We start from the raw sequence: 17,124 nt of genomic DNA on the forward strand, positions 1-17,124 counted from the left end.
GTGGACATTCATGAAGAGCTTAGCTAGTCATTTACTTGCCTTTAGGTGCTTGGATTTTCAAAATGTTAACTTAGACACCAGTTTTATAGCTGGCATTAAGAATTTTCCTGGGTAATATTATTTATTGTCCCTTACCCACATATTTTGGAAGAAAATGGAGAGTGATCCAATGAGTCACAATACTTCGGAAACACTCCCAAGGAGCCAGTGTTTGGGTGCCTCTTCCAGGAGATGCATTGCTTCAGTAGCTGAGACTATGATCTCTAATACAAAACTAAGAGAAAACAAAACCTAGGGCCACTACACACCTTGCTAATGCCACCACTTTTGGACGCTGAGGGCACAGGGTCCGTTTTTCACATCTCTCTTCCCCTATTTTCTGTGGCTGCGGTGTGTGACCTTCCCTCACGGCCAGCACGCACCTGAGGGGAGCGGCCAGCAGCTGTGGGCCTGAGGGAGCCGCGTATGGAGCCCACTGGGAGAGGGAAAAGAGGCTCCGCAAAGAGGCACTGACAGGTCAGACCCCACAGGCACACCCGAAGGGCCGGGCCGGGCCCGGCCCGTTACAGCAGCGCCCCACAGCCCCCAATACCCGCTTCAAGGTAGCCGGTGACAGCCTCCTCGCCCAGCTTATGAGGCGGAGCGCGGCGGTGACGTCACACCCCAGCCAATGGAGGACTCTGTTTACTTGGGGGCTCGTTAATATTCATGAGGAGGGCCCCGCGCCCGGCGCTTGCCGCAGCGGCCCCGAGCGGGAGGCGGGGCGAAGCTAGGCCCGCCCCGCCCCCGGCCCGGCCCGCCCCCGCCGCAGGAAGCCGCGCGGCCGCGGTGCGTATTTATGCGGAGCGCTGGGAACAGTGGCCCGGCCGAGTGCGGGGCGGCGGCGCCCGGCAGCCCTTCCTCCCGCCCGCCCGGCTGCAGGCGGCGAGAATGAGCCAGAGAGACACCCTGGTGCACCTCTTCGCTGGCGGGTAGGTGAAGCCGCCGCCCGGCGGGAGAGCGGGCACGGTACCAGTCCCGGTCGTTCCGTGCGGGCTCTCAGGTGGGGCTGCCCGCCCGCCCTTCCCCGCAGGCTCCGCCGGCCCAGCGGAGCGGGACGCGCCATGGGTGCCGCCCTGCAGCTCCCGCCGCCCTTGTCGCTGTAACCCCGGAAATGGCTCCTGCGGGGTTTTCCTGTCCCCCTCCCCCGGCGCTGCGGGGTCCTGCCCCGCTGCTGAGCTCGCCCGCCGCGGCTGGGCCGGGCCCGGGAGGGGGCTGTCGCGCGTGGTGTGCGAGCTGGGGCCTGGGCCGCGGCCTGGAGCGGCTGCCTAGGGCGGTCGTGGGGGCCCCGCCGGGGCGGGAGGGGCCGCCCGGGGGCCCCCGGAGCGTTGCGAGGCGCTACCGCCCCGCTCCGTGCCTGAGGGGGTCGCCGCGGGGGGCCGCTTCCCGCCCAGCGCCCTGAGGCCCTTCCGGGCCTGCCCCGGGCCGGCTGCGCGCCTTTGGGCCCAGCCCGGGGGGGTCTGGCTGGCCGGTAGGGCACCCTGGGCCTCGCTGGGAGCCTGGGCACGCCGCGGGCGTGCCGGGCCGGCCAGGCCCGGCCCCGGGTGTTGCGCTTTGGCACGGGCAACGTGCGGGTGGTACGTGGGGCCTTGAGGGCTGTGGGGGTGAAAGTTTCCGTTAAAAATAGCCCATTCCCTCTGATCGCTATTCTAGGAGTTTGTCCTTTATCTGGCATTTCCGTGGAGAAACACGCGGAGCCCTCTGTGCATGGGCTGCCCCACCGCATCGGAGAGGCTGCCCAACCATGTCAGTCGGCTCAGCAGCCTGGAAGTGACCAGCTGGTAATGCTAGTGTCAAAGGGCCACTGTGTTGCTTGAATGCATTTCATCACCTTGGTGTGTACTGCTTTTAGGTGTGGGCTTGCCATGGTCACGCAGCTTTCCACCCATGAAGACAGAAGAAATTGGAGGGAAGATTATAGCTAGAAGTAAATATGTGGTCCTTGTAGCCTTCCTTAGGTTTGAGGTAACTTTTGTACCTTTGCAGGTGTTAGTCTCTCTACATCTTTTTAAGCTTTGTAGTGCTCGAGATGTATGTCCTTAAACAGCCTGTGGTCCCTCCAGGGTTAGAGTGGGAAGAGCACCTAGCTTAAAAGAGAAAGCTGAGGATACTGTTTGGCTTAACAATAAAATGTACTGGGGTAGTGAGCATGACACTATGGAAGTGGAAGAAGTGACACGTTGAGAATATGCTTTGCCTCCCATGAGAGAGCTTGACGTTTGGATTTCCATTTGTGTTCCTCCTTGACAAAATGAACTCACTGCCTCTGGACCGGGGTGTTTGTAGTGTTTACTCTGAGCAGGTCTGGGTGATATACATGAGCACTTCTCTGCTTCTGACATGCTTTGCAGGTTTTCAGTGTTATGCACTTGATTTAGTGCTTATGTGGGTGCTTTTTCACCCCCCTAATTTCTGGCACTCTGTTTAAGAGGAGAGTGATTATGCAGCAGGAGGTTCAAGGTGTAGTAGTGTGTACTCTTTTTCTTCAGGCTTCACATCCTTGTAAACATTCAGAAAAGCAGTAGGAGTGCTGCTTTATTGTAGCAGTTTAACTTGATAGCTCTGCACAGAGGTGATTACTAAGCAGAATTGTGCATAATGATAGAGACAGGTTTATAAACCTGAAACTTAAGACTGGATGAAGATTGCTTAGGTCAACTTGTTCACTCCCATTTTTTGTGGAGTCTGGTTTATGGATAGCTGCTGGCCAGTTGGGTCAAGGGTTATACTGCGAGGAAAAGGCTGAATGCTGTTTCCTCATGTGCCAGCCACGTGTTTCCTGTAACCTTAGTTCAGCAAAGCTAACTGTATATTTGGTCATGTTTAGCAGTAGGAAAGTTGTTTGGGGTCATCTCATGACTTCTTTGTGAGCATGGTGGACTATAGATCACCTAAGTGATCTTTAGTCTTCAGTGAAATTTAAAAAGCTTCCTTTGAGGCTTTGTTTTCCTTTAGGTTTCACTGGAGACTGTATGAAAACACATCTCAATCTGCTGGCTTATTTTTTTTGTGATGTCTAAGTTCAGTTTTCAATTCCTGCTTTCAGTAATGAAACTGTAACTAATGACATTGCTGGTTTAGTAATGTAGGTGGGGCCATCCTGCGATTTTTCTGTAACTGCCTCGGTTGTTTCATGACCAATGAAACAACTGTCAAAACTGCAGTACTTCTGGGCCATTTCAGAATGTTTATGTTGGGAGTTAGTTTCATATTCTATTTTTTTTCCCCTCATTCCTTTTTTCCTACCTCTGCATCCTTATCCCTTCCCAACAGGTTTGCTAGGCTCTTTCAGCAGTGCTGGCCACTGGGACAGTGGTAGTGAGGGAATTACTCAGCAATTACTACTTGCTTTGTTTTTCTAAAGTAATTCTTACTCGAGTAGTTTCATTTCTAAGAATCCCATCTCTGTTTCATAACTGCATGCTAATTGTAAATACAACCAATATTTTGTGATACAAATACTAAGTCTAGAAAGAAATAATTTCGGAATGGCTCTAATGTAGTTTCTACCATCACTGAAGTGCATTTTTTTCTGGAAAAGAAAGCTCATCTAAATGATTTTGCTGGACCAGTTCATGCATTAGCCAATGCAGCAATGAAGTACGACTTCATTTACATGCAGTCTCCCCCCCCACGTACTACTGAGACCTTCTTGACTTTTTAAAGATAGGATGTACTTTATTATGTAAAAATAACAGCAGTCATAATTAGCAGTAGAAAATACATAGCATAAGAGCATCACACTTATAGGAAATAATATAAGGATTCCTTTTTAAGTAAAAAAAGGTTACTAGCTTTTAAGAACACATCCCTTAAAGAAAAGCTGTTTTAACTGATAGAATTTGTAAGCAATTGGTTCCATGCAGTAACTCTGCGTGTAACTCTCAAACTTAAGCATAGTTTTCTAGGCTATATTTAAAACTGTTGTGCACTCTATACTGAAGAGAAATTGCAGGGAGCATACCTGAATGGATTGATAGTATACCTGGAGTTCAGTTTCGTGCTGTGACACATCTGAGATCACTTAGCTCATGTTTTGTCATGATGGCCCTATTTGTCAGGTTCTGTTTCCACAAACCATGTAGATACCACAGCTCCATTTGCTAATGGTATCTTGTTCTTGTGGGAGCAGGAACTAGCTGGATGTCTGTAGTGTTGGATTGTGATACAAAAGTGTGCTTCAGATGAAACTCTTGATTTTTTTTTTTTTTCTTCTGAGCTACTCAGTTGCATTGCTCGGAAATCTTCTGCTTCAGGAATCAAACTAGTTTTTTTGCATACCTTCTATTTTTTTCCATCTCCTGGTCAAACAGCAACTGCTGTCACTATAGACAGTGTGTTGGTAGTATAAACTCAGGTGCTTTTATACCAAACCAAAAAGAAATCAAGTGACCATTCTGCATCCTTGAATTACAAAGTCTTGTGATTAAAATGTAGCCTTTAGATGAGCATTTTAGTTCAAGTATGTAAGTTACACAGTTACGTGCTTTTTCTAGTTCTTAGACTACTTAAAACAACATTAAAAGTAGTAGAAAGACCTTAATGTTTTGCTTTGTAGGGAAGATTAATATGTTTTGGACGTACCTGCTTGCAATCATAATTGGTACATTGAATGCAAATTCAGGTGTTCACTACAAAAATCATTTCCAGATTTTCATGATTTAAGTTTTCTGGAAATGATGAATTTGACAGCAATTCTGTATCATACAACTTCCATCAGGGTATGGAAACTTGCCTGCGCTTTGTTTCCTCGGCAAAAGGAGGGACTGTGGTGGGTTAGGAGCTAGACAGCTGCTTGTGTGAGTTCAGGGTTGGACAATCTCAGGTTTACTTATTAATTCTTTCTTTACTCTTTGTGTTTCTTGCAGAAAGTTGGCTGTTTTCTAATTTAGTGTGTCAGGGACTATAGGGTGGAGTTTCTGTTTATTTGTCCTGATTACAGAACTGTCTCAAATTGATCTGTAATTTAAATCACTCTGACAGAGGTTCTTAGCAAATCCATGCAGTAGCTGAAATAGTTAAGACTCTGAAAATACATATAAGAGAAATGTTTGAATTCTTCAGAAAGGTGAGATGCTGTTGAAATGTATGAAGTAGAGGTGAAAGACCCTTGGTGTTTTTTGATTTTAAGATGATATTAGTTAATAATATAGCAGGTAGTGTGATGATAGGGGCTTTTTTACTCCCTTTCAGAAATAGCCACTTGAGCCATAACTGAGTTGCCAGCCACTTGGGCTCCCCTCTAACCTAAAATACATTCCTGGCATAACCCTGGATGTCTTTTGGAACAAGTTTTTCCTGTTGCAAGGCATAGGAAAAGGTTAGTACCTTCCTGTCCAGACTGCAGGTTATTTTTGTGTTCAGATACTCTTCTGTGCTGAATACAACAGTGCTTGTTTAAAGCACAGAGTAGCTGGGGTTTTGTTCTATGAGGTTACGAGATTTCATGAATGCCAGTACTTGAGAAACTGTGAAGCTGGTGTGTTTCTTGTATTTCCTTCTAGATGACTGATGTGTTCAGCTGTTTTTACTTAATACAAATGTTGTTGTAAATATTTATTTACGCTGGTTTCTAATAGAAGCTACACTGTACATGTTGATGTTTGTTTTGGATAATGGAACCCAGTGATGCTTGTCCCCCTTGTGGTGTTTTTCTTGTTTTCACTTGTAGGTTTGTATATGTCAGTACATCAGGGAAACTTTATTTTTACACTGTTAATTAGAAATAGCAAGTTTGATTAGTATTTTTAGTTTAAGGATGTTACCTTAACTTAAACTTTCTATGTTTCAGCAAAGAAACATAGTCAATAAGGGGGTTAAGGGTTTCTGGCTGCCAATACTCCTAGTCGTCATATTAATGCTAAAGATGGAAAGGTGTGTAATACACAATTTGAGCAGTGTGGTAACAGGAAAACCCTGGTAATTCAGGGTTAATGAGATACATTCTTGCTGTTTGTGAAAGTTGTACTTGCTACAACTAAAAGCCCTTAAATACTCTGGAGAAGAGTGATACTGTAAACTTAATAGCCAAACCTGCAACTTTATCTGTTGATGAGAAAGTCACCCCTGTTTTAAGACAGCTCTATGAAATTGCTGGTATTTTTGGGACCTGAATTTGCAGTAAGTGGTAAAGAGATTAGAAGGAGTTCTGTTGGCAAGTAGCTTGGGCTTTGTTTCCTTTTGGAGTTTTGAGCTCAATTTTCTTGCTGTTTCTCTTGGCAGACAGTATTTGTATGAAACTTTCATTTTCGTGCAGGAAAGAGAAACAGCTGGTAAAATACATGAATGACTGTAGACCCAAGATAACAAGGTCAAGGGTTATCTTTGAGGCTATGGGTACCAATACTGTGAAAGGTGAATCTGAGACTAGCACTATGCATTCTTGTCTTTTATTTTTATAAAATATATAGTTATCTAAAGGAATAAAAAAATTCTTGCACTGACAGTTTCAATTCTAGGTCAGCTGACACTGGCATTGGGAATATTAATCTGCTTTGGACCATTTAGAGGCAGTCCAGTGGCTGAAATTGAGCCCCTCATCCATGCTGGAGCTGTCTCTGCTTTTGCTTGCGGGGGTGTAAGGTAACAGTAGGAGTTACTCAACTACTCTGGACAAAGGCAGATACCTTAGCAGATACCTTCAACTTGCAATAATAAAAGAAGGTTTTCTTGTGCAGCCATCTCTGGAAATGCAACCTGGGATTTGAATGCCAAACAGGATTAGTTTTTTGAAGTATGTGCATGTTTCTTTCCTTGCAGTGTCTCTCAAAAAATAAAGGTTTAACTGCAGGAAAGTGGTTGTCAGTGTTCTATATATGTTGAATTGATAGCAGAGTTTAAAGCTCAAATAGTTCCAGGTTTGTTTCTGTTAATCTGGTGAGGTGATAGACTTCTAAATGCATGTTAGGGATCAAATTAATTATTTTTTTGAGTGCTCTGTGGAATAAGCTGCAGTTTAGGAAAGCATTGCTGTCTTCCTAGATCCTTCTGTCCAAGAGATGTCAAGTATACAATTGCTCTTAGTTTTACTGTTGTTTTAAGTTTATCACAATCCTGCAGGTTAGACGATAACTACATGTCTCTCTCTGTATTAGTTTCACTGAGTGCAATGTTTCTTGTGCCTTCTTGCACAGTTTAAGCTGCAGATTTAATTCTCTAACTTGGCTGTGTTAATAGCAGTGGGATTTTAATCTTTTGTTTTTACCTCTGTTGTTTATTTTTGTGGATTTACCTGCTGCTCTTTGCTCTTCTGCCTTTCAGATTACTTGGGACCTACAGGTGGATTCTTATGCCCTTGTATGATCAGGTGTTTCTGATGAAAGTCAGCTTTGCAAGTTTTTCTTATACTCACTTGGCAAAGCTGAAAAAGGCTCGCAGTGGATGTTGATTAGAGGCAAATGTCAAATTTAGAATAGGTAAGATGAGCAAGTGGTCTCCTGAACAGCATTCATTAGAAACTGTGGTAAACATTCAGACACAGGAGGGTCTCAGGTTTTGCCCATCCTCACTTCCAGTTTACACTCTGTCAGCTGGACTGTACTTGCTTACCTGCTCACTCTACCAGGTGAAACTCATCTAATCCTGGAGAAGAAGTTACACCTTACTAAGTGTTCGCACAAGTCACCTTTGTTGGGGCCCAGTACATCACTGGAGGTGCTGAAGTGCACAGTGGTTTTAGGTAGTAGAAAATTCTTAAGTAGTTTACAAAATCCCACCTGTGTAATAATTTTCTAACTCTTACAAAACCTTTTTCCAAACTGTGCTACTCCCTAATTTGTGTTAAGACACAAACTAAAAAAACTCCCCTAATTTGAGCTGGTGAGGAGGGTAGCAGGAATGGTGGTGGCAGTCTGCTGACAATATATAGAACACTTTTGCTAAGCTGGAGCTGGTGGCTGGCTGTTAATGGCCTGCCAGGACTTGGAGCACAAAGAAGTAGCTGTCTTTCACAGTATTTCTAGTAGTGTGTTAAATAAGCAAGGCCGGAAATATATTTGTAAATAAAATATGCTGTCATTGATTCTGGTGACAGAACAGCTGGCATGCTTCTTACAAGTTGCTTATTTGTACAGGATTCATAATTATTGAATTGTTTCTCTTCTTTGTTTACCTATGAGCTATGTTTATGGACAGTTTCTCAAACAGATTTTTGTCAGGCATTGCAGTGTTTATCTTAAAGTTCAAGTGAACTAGATAAATCAGTGTAGTTCCTGGATTATGCTTTCATTTAGTGGTTCAGTTCAAACTCAGTGCATCTTGTGACTGCTGATCAAGGTCTGATTCCTCAACATTTGGGGACTTTTTCTTTCAATCCTTCAGTTCCAGATGCTTTCTGAATTATATGGGGCTTTTTGAGGGCTGGGAGAGTGAGGTAGGGCATTTTGACAGAAGTAGAAACTAGTGATTTTTGCAAAGACTTGTTTGTGAGCAATACAGAATCATATAGCGCTATAAAACTGTTTCCTTATGATGCATGTAACAGTAGTGCTAGCTGCTGTTATATCCACTGGTTATCACTGAACAACACTTGCTCTAGGCAGACTTAAAAAGAACAAGCATTGAGTAGCTGTATGTCTGCCCTCTTCCCTAGTAATCTAGTAATCCATTGCTGAATGGAGTATTTCTAACCCATCCACAGTGAATGTCTGACAAGTGCTGTTCCAGTCAGTCATCCCTTGTGGTGATTTGGATGTGATGCAGGGAAGCATGCAGGATACAAGTACCAGGTCAGCATTAATCTTAAACTTTGGAAAATTTTTCCAGTGCAACGTAGCTGTGGAGGCAGTAGCATTAAAGGCTCCGAATTCCAAGCCCTGTTGAAGAATGCAGGCCAGGTTTTTTCCTCCTCGTTTCTTCCCCCTTCCATAGTATTTATCTCATTAATATAAACCATACCACGTGCTTTCTCTTGCCATTACTGTTGCTTGAAAACAAGTCCTCATGTAACCTGTCCAAGATCAAATGCAGAAAGATCTTAAAGGGAGTAGGCTTGAGGGGATCAGAAACAGAGGGGTTGCAAGGAAGGAAATAAGCTCTAAAGCCAACTTCCTGCATCACCTGTACAGGCACATTACCATACAGCACTGTCTGCTGTTGAACTGCAGGAAACACAGTAACTTGCTGTCTGTCTTGAAGAGGCTCCAGCTCTAAAGCTCCATGTCAAGTTCTTTTCAGGGCTGGCCTACCTGTGATTCCCATGTGGTATTCATGTCATGAAATTAACATGTTATGGGATCCTACTGCTTCCAACACTGGCTAAAAGAAATATTAGCACATTGACTGTCTCTTTCTGCAACTCTTATTTTAAAAAGTCTTTTTTGTAGCTTACCATTAGAAGAGTAAGCAAGTGAATTGTTCATTCAGAGATGTTTTAAGCATGGTACTCTGAAAGCTGTATCAGTCTGTTACTGCACATGTACAGCACACACTGGAAGACTGTTTTCCATCTTCCTGTGGGAACACGTTTTTCCAGACTGATAAAGAAACCTGATTTCTTTCCTCAGTTAAAACTTGGAAGAGAGTAGACTCCCGTCTAATGTTGGAGCTAGGGTGGCACAAGATGCTTTTAGGCTTAGTAATAGGATACCTCTAGGTCTGTAGGTTTAAATGGAGCATTAAGTGAATATCACAAACATCCTACTTTGCAGCTGTTTGGTATTGTCAGTTCAATTCATACAAACAGATTAGTGTTTTAGGATGCAATGCTGTGTTAACATCTACCATTATTTATAATATTCTCTGCAGCAGAGGAGAGTCAAAGCTAGCTAGACTAAAAGCTAACTTTCCTATGAAAGTTTATAGGAAATCTTGAGTCTTAGTGATTACTCCTAATTTGTACTGAATTCTCCTTTGCATTTTGGAAGACATTATGTAAAAATACTGTTGAACAAGTCCTGCAGCTTTTTAAAGGTTTTGGGAGTATTTGAGCCTCTCATGTTACAACAAAATAGCTGATAACTGTCTTGTCAGAATCAAACACCAGCTTTAGTTACTGCATCAGAGAAGTGAATGCTGGGTCTTTCGAATTTAGTACAAATTGTATTTGTGTGTTAGTGGATTTCAGACTGAGATGTTAGTAGCATTAATTAATACCCAATTTAAATCTGGGTTTGTTTTTTTGTTTTTTTAAAGTGTGCATATAGTGTACTGTCATAGTTTTAAGAAGGATATTTGACAAAGTAAAGAATACTGATCTCAGAGGTTCAAGGGTAGCACTTCTTTGTAATAGTAATGTCAAGGAATGTGGAGTTGTCTTTGGAATCAGAATTTATGCATTTGATATTTTTCTCTCAGAGGCTGTATGTGATCATAGTTAAACAGATAGGAATGTAGATATTAATAAATCTGTTATGAAAAAGCACCAGAAGAATCATCTGAGCAGAGCTGCTAAAAGACAGTATGTTCTTGGCTGTGTTCTACTCTGGCAGAATGGGAGTAGCTCCATTGTCAGCACAAGTCATGCATGGCTTGCCTTGGCTTGCTCGCAGAAACGAGTGGTGGACTGAAGCAAAATCTGCAAGTATTCACCTGGTTAGCCACTTAAAGCTCTTTTGTCTTCCCAAGTTGTACTCTACAGTATCTAGTCTGTCTTGCTGTAATAGGCAGAACTCGGGAAACACCCAGAGAATCATTGCTTTCATGGTACAATGCCCAAAATACAAATGGGGTTTTGAAGATGTCTTCATAAGTATTTTAAATTGCCACACCACCATTTTTACCTGTAGCCCTGTGTGCATAGTGTATAAATCTTTTTTACCCTTAAGGATTTTTGGCACCTTGTTTGTGGTCAGGAACGCACTAAACATTCAAAAAAAGTTAAAATTTACCATAAGAAGTTAAACATTTCAGATACTGAGCTACTTTCCAGAATTGATTTGAACAGCATGTACTGAAGACTGCACCTTCACTACTGTGGGAAACTTTATTTTTGCCTGTTTAAATTTTTACTCCAAGCTGTGGGGTTAACAAACTGACTTAACAGTTTGTTTGCCTTCAAGGGCAAATAAGTGCAGCATTGTCACCCATGTTCCAATTGTTTCTTCACCTTTTGCAGTTTGACTGGGAGTATAATGTTAATTACATGTGAATATATCCTTCAGTTTCTTCGTAGTTAAGAATATGATGATCCTATTTCTTTTTGCAGATGTGGAGGTACTGTTGGTGCAATTCTGACATGTCCACTGGAAGTTGTGAAAACACGATTGCAGTCCTCCTCTGTAACTCTCTACATCTCTGAAGTCCATCTCAACACTGTTAATGGTGCTAGTGTCAATCGAGTAACTAGAGTTTCTCCTGGACCTCTACATTGTTTGAAGTGAGTGTACATGTTAGTAGGCTTTTGGATCATTTTGGGGAGGGAGGGGGAGAGTGGTGTGTTGGACAAATTCATATGGAAGATTCAGACTCTTATGTCTGTCATGATGCTACTGTGAGATGACTTAGCATATTTTGCCTTTTAACTGTAATTAAGTTTCACATTCCACTTTCCTGAACCTCCTTCATTCTTGAGTTTGTACCTTGAATTAGCCAGAGCATATACACCTTATACAATTCACAGCTCCAAACTACATCCCCAAAACTCACTGGGAGCACTGTAACACTTAAGTGCCATACTCTATTTTCATCCTGAAAAAGTGTTTTGTGGCCAAATCATAGATGTTGCCGAATATGGAGGCAATAAGTCCTGTGAAAATTAACTCAGTTTCTTAGTCTCTTTCAACTTCCATCACTCCATACCCTTCCTGCCTTATAGTATCTTCTGGTGGATGGGTGACTAACACTTTTAGAGCTAGTAAGAGACAGGTAAAGCCACTTTTTGCTGTGATCTGGGATGTTTTGTTTGTATAGCACCTCACTGAATGGGCACTGCCTTTCCTCTTCTTGCTACCAGTGCTTGTGATATTCAACAGCCAGCAGGAAAGCTTGTGTGGCCACAATTAAACTTAGTACAGACCACAGGCAGCGTTCACTCTGGGGGAATCAAGCTAGCCAGTTTTGGGGAGGTACTTTCAGTATTTGTGTATGAGGGGAGTTTTCCTCCAGAAAGGACCTGCTACTGTTTCTGCCATTAGAAAGAATTGGATAAGACTCGAACCAGTTATCTTCTACCTCCAATTAATCAGTGAGAAGTAGTTTGTAGAGAACCCCTTCTGGCAGATGCAGTGTAGGATTTATGCTAAATTTGGTTAGAGGATGGGGTTTGCTTAAATGGAGGTTATACCCAAATAGGTCCTTGAATGGAAGGTAGTTGTCATCATGGGAGTTATGAATTGGGGCCTTTTTACATATAAGAGTCTGATCAGTGAACGTGTTGTGAACAGGCCTGTGGGAAGGAAGGGCTCAGGTTGTGACAAGGAATGAGAGCTCCGTCCAAAGCACTTGCCTTATTGGCTTGTCTTGATAGAAGTTGAGCCCTTTAGCTTCTTCCCTGAATGTTTGGTTATGAATTTATCTTCTGTTTAGAAATGTATCTGAAGGAATAGCATGATGAACAGATGTTTGTTTCGTATGCCCCTCTGCTAGAAGCCTGCTATGCTTTAAACCCCTTTGCTAAAACCTAAAATAACTGGGCCTTCCCAGGAAGCAAATTCAGACTGAGGTAAACGTAGTCCATGATGAACTTCATTGGTAGGCTGTATTTGTTTTGGGGTGTCTTTGGTAAATCGGCTTCTTAGACATGTTGTTTATCTGTGATGCAAGAATATGTATCTTCTGCTGCTTTCGTACTTTGCTTAGATGTGTTTTCTTCCAGGTCAGTATCAAACAACTGAGATGCCAAGTAACTTTTCTGGGTTTCAATTTAAATACAGTAAATATGGAAAAGTCCCAAACGGCATGGTGGTGGACTGTGACAAGAAAAACATGTAGGTGCTGGACATAATTATTCTTGGTTAAGGGACTAGAGCTGTTTAGTGGGAAAATCAAACTGGATTCTTCTGTTACTCTCATGCCTTTACTGTCACTTGATACTTTGACTTATGAGTGTCAGGATTTGGTTGTCTCTTGTCATACCAAATTCAGTGCAGTGCTCTGAGCCTCATGATACTCAGTCTATAAGCAGGGTGAATCAGGCAAATGATGTCAGAATTTCAGTTAACTGACTGCTGTGGAATCACTTCTGCATCTTAAGCGTTAACAGAGGTGACTTCAACAGAGGTCACCTGTCAGGAAACAAACTCAGAAGAACTGGTACAGGTGACTGCATTCTCTGGCACAGAAGTGAATTCCCTTATTAAATATCTGTGGTGTATATCATGTTGCAGATGCCTCTCATAACTAACCTTGCTGAGTTTAAATCTGAGGTCTTGATAATGGAAATCTGACTGGCCTCCCAGTGCAGGCTTCCTGATGTGACATAAGCAGGTCAGCTGAGGCCCTACAGAGCATTTGTGCTGCTCTTCCAACCATGGATTTGCCATTTACTGCTTTCAGTACAGTGCAGGCTGGCTCTAGGATCTGCTCTTTAATGCAAAAAGTTTGTGTTTTATTTTCAGGATATGCTCTGGAACTCCTGCAGCTAGTGTCTGTGAATGCAGAAGAGTGTCAATAACTACCACCATTATAATCCTGTCTGCTGCAACCTCTGTAACTCTTTGTTGCTCTGTCAAGTCTTGGGACACTGTAGGTGCAGAAGAAACAAATAGACCTGGTACACTTCACTCCAAAGTTTATCTTAAGATACTCAGATTCCTGCTGCTTTGTATACATGCATGTGTTATATGTGCATATATACATGTATAACACATGTGGTGGTAGTGATTTTTAAGTAGTGTTTTAAGTGGACACAGATGATGTTAATTGGGTTCAGCTTTGCTGTAATCTGATGCTGTGCTCATGCTGAACTCTGGGATATGGTAAGATTTTTTTGAATAATTCTTTCCATAGGTGTTAGAAATGCTCTCAGGATGACAGACATGTCAGTAATTTGTGTTTCCAAAGAGCTTTTGCATATGTGTTCGATAGTCCCGATTATTGCTGTGGAGCAATGCTACCCACATAGTGAAATTGTATCTAATTATTATGAACGTGAAGCTAACATGTTGCTGGACACATTATATGCCAGCATTCCTAAATAGTGTTGGTAGTGGTGCAGAACCACCATTTTATTTTTCCTTACTGAAAGGACATGTAAACTTTCAGTTTGATTTAGCAGTAGAACTGTTGTGAATCAGTTGCTAGAAATCAGATTAGATTTGGAATCTTCTACAGTGCTATAGATGGCTTTCACCTGTTTGTTCTGATAGTAAATTCCAAACAAAATAGCCATTTATACAAGGGTAGTTTGCTTTATAGAGTAATTGACTTGTCATTAACCTGCAAGTCTCTTTGAAGAAGAAATACACAGGAGAACTATTTGTGTGTATTGGCCAGTGTTTCTAAATCAATAAGCACAGAGTTCTGTTGTGCAACATCTAGTGAAGTAGTTAAGAATTAACTTTAAATCTGGTTCTAAAGCAATTGCTAGAGCAATTTGCAGTATTGAGATGCAGATAGTCCTTGTTTCTTCTCCCATGTCCTACCATACTATTTAAAATACCGTATCTGATTAGCATCTAGATTGTTGGACAGATTGATTTCACAAAAAGTGAATGTTAATGGATATCCTCTTAATGTGCCAGTGAACCTTGCTGCATAATGGTTTTCAACTCTTTCGAAAGACCACAGTTACATGGGATAGGTATTCCAAACACTTGTATTAAGTACTAGTAATGCCTCATTCGAGCTCTCAATTCACTGCTCATATCCCTATGTTTCTCTGTAAATCCCACAAAGATGGAAGGTGACGCCACCCTGCCATCCAAGCAGTCTTTCCAGAGCTCTGTTTGTAGTGGAACTGGTACTACAAGATGTTAGGGCTGTACTGTGGCTGTGACTCTCTGCGTGGGTCACACTCCTTTTTCAGTTAATCTCAAAGTTGAGTTACGTTGCATGATGAGGTAAGGATTGTCTTTTCTGGAATGAGTGGAAAAGAAAAAACCACTGGCTCTGCAGCCCAGCAGCCGTGCCTGGTAGGAGCACACAGGCAGCGGTTCAGAACTGATAGGAAGGAATCCCTGCCAGCCTCAAGGATGGGCTACTTCTCCCACGGGAGGTTTCTGTTTCCTTTTACTGTAGTCAAAATAGGACTAAATCTAAGAATGGGTTCCTAGTTGAATGCTTAATGGATTTAAATCATTTATGAGTATGGAGAAGGCAGGACTTTTTATCTGAAAGGCTGCTTTCCTCTAATTTATGACATGTAACTTAGTGTACTGTTAGGAGTCTTGTAGTATCAAACCAGGGTAGTACATGCAAAGCCATGTTGAGGTTTCTGTCTTTGAGAAGGGTAGGTAATAGACTGCAAAAGATGTCCCTGGCTGGGCATGATAAGCAGTAGAGCTAACATCTTCCTGAGCTGCTCTCAGAAGGGGTATGACTTGCTGTAACTGAACCTTCATAAGTCTCTCTTCTCTTGCCCTTCACGCCCTGTTCCTCCCACCCAAAAAAATTCCCAAACATTGGGAGCTAAAGGGTGATGAAAGGAATGTAAAACAGAATCAAATATTTTTATCTCCTGAACAATCTACAACCTACAGGAATGTGAACATATCCATCCTTAGTAGCTTCTCCCTGATAAAAGGATATTTTCTTTAACTTTCTAATGACAGATAACTCCGTGTATATATATGTTCCTATCTTTGAGGTAAGTCTTCATTGACGTCATATTGTTTCTGCACTTAGTTCCTAAATTTCTATGGCAATAGTGGAATTTTATTGAATATTATTTTTGCTGATTATAGGAAATTATTACTTTTTTGTGGTCAGCCCTATTGTCAGTTATTATGGAAACTTTACACAGAGTAAAGCTTAAAATGATGTAGTTATGGTGGTCAGTGCATTCCTTAATTTTGATGTGAATGTCACAGTACTGTCACGTTTTTGTTTTCCAGGATGATCTTGCAAAAGGAAGGTCCTCGTTCTCTGTTTAGAGGGCTGGGTCCTAATTTAGTAGGCGTTGCTCCTTCCAGGTAAATACAAATGTGTACAGTAAATGAAATAATTTTGAGGAAACATATGTTGCTATACATATTTTAAGGATTTAAGGTTTATTTGAAGTGAGTTTTGCATCTGCATTTGTAAATGCTTAATAGCAAATAATCTTTGGTTCCTGGGGTAACTTCATTGTCTGAGAAAATGGGCCACTCATGTACTCCACAGCTCCAGTCCCACATCCCTGCACCAACTGTCTCAGCATTTACTGTCCTATATGCTACTATAATAGTATTTACTATTGTGTACTATCCCTTACACAGTGTTTTGTCCAGTTATGAAGGAAAATGCTTAAGGAGTTATGCATGTAAACAAGAAGTCAGTACCTTTGGAAGTACAAAGGTAGATTTAGCTTTCATTTAATCCGTCATCTTCAGGAAGCAATTGTGTGACTGTAACCTCAAAACACTGGGGCTTTCCTCCTGAATTCTGGCGACACAGACCACTGTCCCCCTGCAGTAGGAAGCCTGTTCTGAAACTTCAAAAAGAGGCCAGACTGGGTGGGCTGACACACTTAAGAGCTGTTCCAGAGAAAGCCAATCCAGTGGTGGGCTGGACTGCAAAAGATGCTGGGGCAGTGTCAGTGCAGCAGACAAGGGGGTAAATCTGATGTAATTGGCAGTGGTATTGCTGCTGTCAGTTGCTCTGCATCAGCACAAATACTCTAGCTACTCGGCTGGTGCTGGCAGTCAGTGAGGTGCAGATTATGCCAGAGTTCAAACTGATCCTTACATACAAGTGTTGGCCTAAGTTCAGTCCAAAAATAGGAGAAAACCTAAGGAAGAGTATGTCAACCAAGTTGTGTAAAAATAATATAACTACTTAATCCTGGGTGAGGCTATAGTCATTTTCTGGCCTATTTTTATTGCCTTCTATTCTCTTTAAGAGAAGAGTGTTTATGTAGAGGGAATATATTCCACAAAGGTTTTATTTTTCCCTTGACTTAGTGCCCTGCTTTCGGGTTCGGTTCATTCTTTTGGTCTGAAGAGAAGACATTCCTGTCTCCTGCACATCCAGTTGGGAGAGTATCTTAGTTTTCCTGCTTTAAGATGTTTC

General features: G+C 42.3%; 1 protein-coding gene across 2 annotated transcripts in view; it reads left to right on the plus strand.

Moving 5' to 3' along the window:
* The first annotated feature begins 798 nt into the window (after positions 1 to 798).
* SLC25A36 (solute carrier family 25 member 36) overlaps positions 799 to 17,124 on the plus strand; it is a 33,382-nt gene continuing 17,056 nt past the window's right edge. Inside the window, exons 1-3 of one of the 2 annotated variants that reach the window (XM_074877723.1) lie at positions 799 to 971; positions 11,183 to 11,353; positions 15,969 to 16,046. In XM_074877723.1, the coding sequence (XP_074733824.1) occupies positions 931 to 971; positions 11,183 to 11,353; positions 15,969 to 16,046 (290 nt within the window). In that variant the 5' untranslated portion in view covers positions 799 to 930. Of the gene's footprint in view, positions 972 to 11,182; positions 11,354 to 13,705; positions 13,893 to 15,686; positions 15,722 to 15,968; positions 16,047 to 17,124 lie in introns of those variants that run through there. The other variant, XM_074877724.1, reaches the window with a different exon arrangement.

Source organism: Strix uralensis, chromosome 9 (assembly GCF_047716275.1).
Source record: "Strix uralensis isolate ZFMK-TIS-50842 chromosome 9, bStrUra1, whole genome shotgun sequence".
Taxonomy (NCBI): Eukaryota; Metazoa; Chordata; class Aves; order Strigiformes; family Strigidae; genus Strix; species Strix uralensis.